This window comes from Mesitornis unicolor, unplaced genomic scaffold (assembly GCF_000695765.1).
Source record: "Mesitornis unicolor isolate BGI_N332 unplaced genomic scaffold, ASM69576v1 scaffold11691, whole genome shotgun sequence".
In the NCBI taxonomy this organism is placed as follows: Eukaryota; Metazoa; Chordata; class Aves; order Mesitornithiformes; family Mesitornithidae; genus Mesitornis; species Mesitornis unicolor.
Window position 1 is genome coordinate 9,335 of NW_010164511.1, and position 4,636 is coordinate 13,970.

The 4,636-nt window shown below is 36.0% G+C and overlaps 1 protein-coding gene across 1 annotated transcript in view; it reads left to right on the forward strand.

Annotated features, from left to right (window-relative positions):
- CCDC132 (coiled-coil domain containing 132) overlaps positions 1-4,636 on the forward strand; it is a gene marked incomplete at both ends in the record, with an annotated part of 29,010 nt that overhangs the window by 7,447 nt on the left and 16,927 nt on the right. The window contains 2 exons of the mRNA XM_010194343.1: positions 748-870; positions 1,489-1,560. Coding sequence (XP_010192645.1) covers positions 748-870; positions 1,489-1,560 — 195 coding nt within the window. The remainder of the gene's footprint in view (positions 1-747; positions 871-1,488; positions 1,561-4,636) is intronic.

Genomic DNA, 4,636 nt, shown 5'->3' on the forward strand with positions numbered 1-4,636 from the left:
AGGAGGCACAGGCTCAGTCCTCGGTTTGTTGCAACCAGTGGAAGCAGCTGGGTTGGTGAGAAGACCTTCCAGGGGAGATCATGACAGCAAGGAAGGGGATGCTCACCTCTTGAATGTTAGCCTTCAGAAAGCTGACAGCGCATCACTGCTTAGACCATCCTGATAGTCGGAGAAAAATCTGAAATCTGTCAATTTTGTGCAAACAAGGCAGATCTGTTCTGGTTTTGTCTGTAAAAAATTCAAGTGTTTAATGGCATGACTGTCATTAAAGTGAATTCGAGGGCTGAATTGCAGAGAAAGATACATTGGTAGTGATACTGTCTACCTTATATTTACGAAGATGGTTCTTCTGGTTCAAAAAAGTCAGGTTTTATTTTTTATGGTTTTGTGGTTTTTTTTTTTTTCTTCTAGAGAAATAGCCTGTCAATTTATTTTTAGTTTGATGAGAATTTCAGGAGGAAAAGACTGTGGACTCAACATGCATTTGTGCCATAAATGTATTGATGAAGAAGTGTTTAAGTGATCTGTAACACTGAAATCTGAATTGTGTTCATTGAAACGTTTTATTTATCTTGCTCTTTGTAATGGCAAGAACAAGTCACAGCGTACTTATCTTTCTGGTTTTTTTTGCCATTGCTTCTTGTACTAATATTGTAAATGGCTTTTGAAAAAAAAAGTTTTGCTAAAACATTGTTCTTGTTATGATGTGATATTACATAATGGCAATCCTTTTTTTGTTTTGTGAAGGAGGATCTCAGAGAACTATATGAAGAACCAACTGATCCTCAAGCTCAGCAAGAAATAATTAACAGCATTGAAGAAGTTTATTTTTCCAGTGATTCCTTTGATATTGTAAAGTATGAGTTAGAGGTAAGTTGTCTTCTTAAAAGAAAAGACAGTAATATAACAAAATATTAGGGTCAAAGGTATGCTTGTTTCAATCGGCTATTTTTTCTTTTTTTTTCTTATACCTTATATTAATGCAAAACTGTACCCTCCCACCTCATCTTGAGGTTTTGTGGAGCTTCTAGCATATAGTGTTGGTATGGAGTTTCTTTTTTTACCGTGGTAGAATTAATATCAGTTGTGCTAACAGGTACTTCATAACTTAAATTATTATGAAAAAGCCAAAATAGTTGGAGGGGGGTAAAAAAAAAATATATTTTGGCTTTTTTTTTTTTTAAGCAAAATGACTGAGATACAATAATTTCAGTGATTAGGGGGGTTGTGCATATACATATATGGCTTAAAATAAGGTGACTTTGAGGTAATAATGATATTATATGACATGATTATGGTAATATATTGTGTATTTTAACACTGATTTATTTCAATATCCATAATTTTAAATAACTGATTAATTCTGCAAATTAGATTGCAGAAGCAGTAAGAATGCTTCTTTAATGGGTTTGACTGGTTAGTTAATACTTCACGTGTGTTTAATGTCCTTTAATTTCTCACTGAATTTAATTTGTTGTTTACATGCAGAGGCTTCCTCCAGTACTTAGTCTTCAAGAGCTGGAAGAATACAGAGACAAATTAAAACAACAGCAAGCTGCTGTAAGTGAAGTTGTTTCCTCTGTACCCTCAGGCAATTTGTTGTATAGTCTATAAGCATAGCCAGAAGCGTAACTGAGAAAGATTTGATTTCTTAAATGCATTAGATATTAAGCATTTTTTTCTTTTATTATTATGTTTTGTGTTTTTATAGTAGAAAATCAGCAGTAAATCATACTCGTATGGAATCATGGAAGTAAATCTTGGTGATAAGTATTGTAACAAGGAGCAAATGCACTAGCTATTTCTTTAGAAAGTTGATTTTCTGAATTTTCAGCTTTTCCTATGTATTGCTAGAAAAGTAGGGTTCAACACAGGACTGGATAGTGCGGTAGTATCTCTTTTTTTGAGGGGTTTTTGGCAATCTAAACCATACAGTGTTTTAAAAATTCTTTCCTTAGAGTGGCTATTTTATCTTATTTTTCATTTGCCAATTTGTTAATTGTCCACAAGGGGTTTGTAGTGAATGCCAGTACAGAGTTACTACCTAATAAAACAAGTGAAATGTAACAATAAGTAATAACTATAATTTGCGTAGAGAAATTGAAGTTGCATCTTCTGAAGAGTACTTGTTACATTTCAGGCTTTTAAAATTATTGATCAATTGCTCTTTAAAGATGAATAATATGGTATAGGGAATGAATGTATTAACTGGCATTTGGAGAGTATTTGTAAGTAAAATAACAGTAATAAGCCTAATTAATGTCTTTAAATGGATGAAGTATACAGAAGGAGAATACTGGATTCTTAACAATACATAGACAACAATTTCCTTCTGCCCAAGACTGCTTTTCACAGGATAAAGCTATGAAATTTTGTTTAAGTATTAATGAGAAGGTGAGCAAATGAATATTCCATGTTTCCCACCAAGGAAATAAGGAAAGAAGTTGAAAGTTAGTGCTGCTTTTTGGTTTTGTGTTGGGTTTTTTGTTTGTTTATTTTTTAAAGTTGAAGGGGACATCTGGTGGTGACCTAGTTTTACAAGGAAATTGCAAGGCTGAGAGGGAACTTCACTGAGATATGCTGGATAATCCTAATATCTGTTATCAGGGTCTTGGGCCATTCTGCCTGCATGGTGGGAACCGGCTGCAGGTTGGGAAGTTGGTTTCTGTGCATGGCTGCTGCTCCAACGTGTGAACTGGAAGGTGCATGCAGCTAACAAATAACAGGGGTGAGAACTGAGCATGAGGTTTCCAGGAAATATGGCCCAGATGTGTCTGTCTTTTAGGAAAAAAGCCAAAACCCAAACAAACTGAAACAAAAACTATCCAAAACTTTTGACAAGAAACATGTGTCCAGTTCTTCCCCCACCATCCCCTCCAGTCAGGATTGGGCCTTTCTTGTGTCTTCCTTAGTCTGGTCTAAATGTGATTTTGCTGTAGGAAGAAATTAATGCTTGGGTTTGTTTTCCTCCCTAGGCATGTGGCAAGTTGCTAAATTTTCTTGTATGCTGTATATTATGTCCTTGTGTCATATTTCCAGGTGGAGCATGAGAAACAGCTGCATGTTTTCTTCTCCTATCTCAATTATTGTCCATTTATCTTGTGATATGTCATTTAGATTACTGTCTGTCTTAAAGGACATTAGTGTCCTTCGTGGAAGGCAGTACTGCAGAATGTTGTACATCGTTAGTTCAGTCCTAAAAATATTTTAGTGCTGCTTGTGAATAGATTATTAGATAGAGGTGTCAAGAAGTCTGTTGGCAGATCACACAATACTCCTGCTTTGAAAAAGTATCAATACTGCCTTTTTCACTTCAGTGCCTGTATCTATAGCTGACATAGGAATTTACAATAGTAGTTTAGAGATAATTCCAACTTCTAAGTTTCTGTAACACAAAGCACTCAGACGAGTGTGAATTATAAGTGATAGAGCTTTGATTTCCCACTTCTCACTGCTGATGTTGGTCATGCCTTTGTTTTTTGGGGTCACTATAATCTCTGTCTTTTCTGCAGTTTTCCCATTACGGTTTTCCATGCCATTGGATGGTTTCCAAAACACTCAGGACTTCTTTAATATGTGTATTGTGACAGCTTTAATTTGTCTAATCATCAGACAATTTGAATTAGGAAGCTTTCTAGTTGTACCTCTGTTTGGCTTCATTTAAGTTAGTAGGCTGATATTCTCAGCTGTATCTTTTTTTCTTCAGTAGATGGAATACTTTTTCCTGATGTGATTGGGAAGGAAAAAATTGTTTGATCCCTGCAAAGAACATTGTTATTTGCATGCATTGATAGCTACAGCCACATTCATTGCTAGCAATTGCAGTTCTGGATTGCAAAAGCTAAGAATTAAAAAACAAATCAGCACAATTGTATGGAAGATCCCAAAAGGGGTGGAACAATTTGGAAATGAATGTAAGTGATCTGGGATAATATTGCTCATCCAAAAGAAAGAAAGTGAATAGCTTGGAAGCTCAGAAAAGTAGTATGACTAAGTTCAGGAAACGAAAAAAAGTCATCAAGTGGCTAATGCTTGATGGTGATGAGGTTGTTATTAGACAAGGGTAAAGGAGAACTTGCGAAACAAAAAAAGAAGTGTAAAAATGAAAAATTAAACACATCTTTTACTCATGTGTACAGCTTGATGAATCCTTTAAATAGTGAAGAATCAAAACGTTAGATTTGTAGTAGGAGAATGCATGAGTAGCAGGTGTATTTGTGTCCTAAAGTTTTTACAGGTGCAGGGCTAGCGGGAAGAACAGGTTGGAAAAGGGAGGTGAAACTTTTGCAGGATATAGGCTGTGCAGTGAACAAAACTTCTTTAAAGCCCCAATGTCATGTGAGTTTGTGTAGCTTTTGGCCTGGTAAGATCCTTTCCTGCCCCCATCCTCCTGGAGTGGTTCATTTGCTGTCCTGCAGAAGAAAGCTTTATTATTTGTAGAACAACTAAGAGGTTTTAAGTAGTTTTGTGATTCTGGCTGGTTTTTAATATGGAAGAAGGAAAGCACAGCTAGATATGTGTCCCTTGTCCAGATTGCCAACAGATGATATCGGAGTACTTTGAAAACGATTTGTGTGCAGGGGCTCTTGCAGAGGCTGCGGACTGAGCTGGTGGAGCCACTGTAAGCTCACTGCAG